The sequence below is a fragment of the Chaetura pelagica genome, unplaced genomic scaffold (genome assembly GCF_000747805.2).
Source record: "Chaetura pelagica isolate M959 unplaced genomic scaffold, ChaPel_1.0 scaffold2492, whole genome shotgun sequence".
NCBI classification, from domain to species: domain Eukaryota; kingdom Metazoa; phylum Chordata; class Aves; order Apodiformes; family Apodidae; genus Chaetura; species Chaetura pelagica.
Window position 1 is genome coordinate 10506 of NW_009952429.1, and position 566 is coordinate 11071.

The 566-nt window shown below is 63.6% G+C and overlaps 1 protein-coding gene across 1 annotated transcript in view; it reads left to right on the forward strand.

Moving 5' to 3' along the window:
* CPSF7 (cleavage and polyadenylation specific factor 7, 59kDa) overlaps positions 1-147 on the forward strand; it is a gene marked incomplete at its 5' end in the record, with an annotated part of 4473 nt that extends 4326 nt beyond the window's left edge. Inside the window, one exon of the mRNA XM_010008224.1 lies at positions 85-147. Coding sequence (XP_010006526.1) covers positions 85-147 — 63 coding nt within the window. The remainder of the gene's footprint in view (positions 1-84) is intronic.
* Between the last annotated feature and the right edge of the window lie 419 nt (positions 148-566).

The window sequence follows — 566 nt, forward strand, 5'->3', positions numbered from 1 at the left end:
CACCGGGGGGACCCCTGGAGTCCTGACGTGCTGGGGAGGGTCCTGGGCGCTGCTCTGACCCCTCCCCTCGCCTCTTCCCCGCAGGAATTTGGCAAGAAGTGGTTTTTAATGGACTCGTATCTCCTCACCTCGACCAGGACTCCGTGACCGAGGCCTCTCCACCCCCACCCGAGCCCCTTCCCCGGCCCCTCCAGCTCTCATTGAGCACCTGAGGACACCCCGTGCCGTGTCCCCTGCCCCCCCCGGCCCCCCCCGGGGACTGTCACCACTGTCACCTCGTGGCCTTGGGGGCCTGAGCCTTTGTTTCTGTTTTTTTGCCCACGCTCAACTGCTCCTGCTGCTTCTCGGGAAGAGCTGGGGAATTCCTGGGCCCTGCTCTGCTCCGTGGACACTGGGACCCAAAGAGAAATGGTGCTTTTATATCCACGGAGGGAGGTTTGTCAGCCTGTTTCCTCCCCAGCCGTGGGAGCACTCCCTGTCACCAGGTGGTTCTGCCATGTCACCTCCTCGAGGCTTGGGGACACTCCTGTCCCCATCGCCCTGGCAGGAACTGCACCACGTTCCTG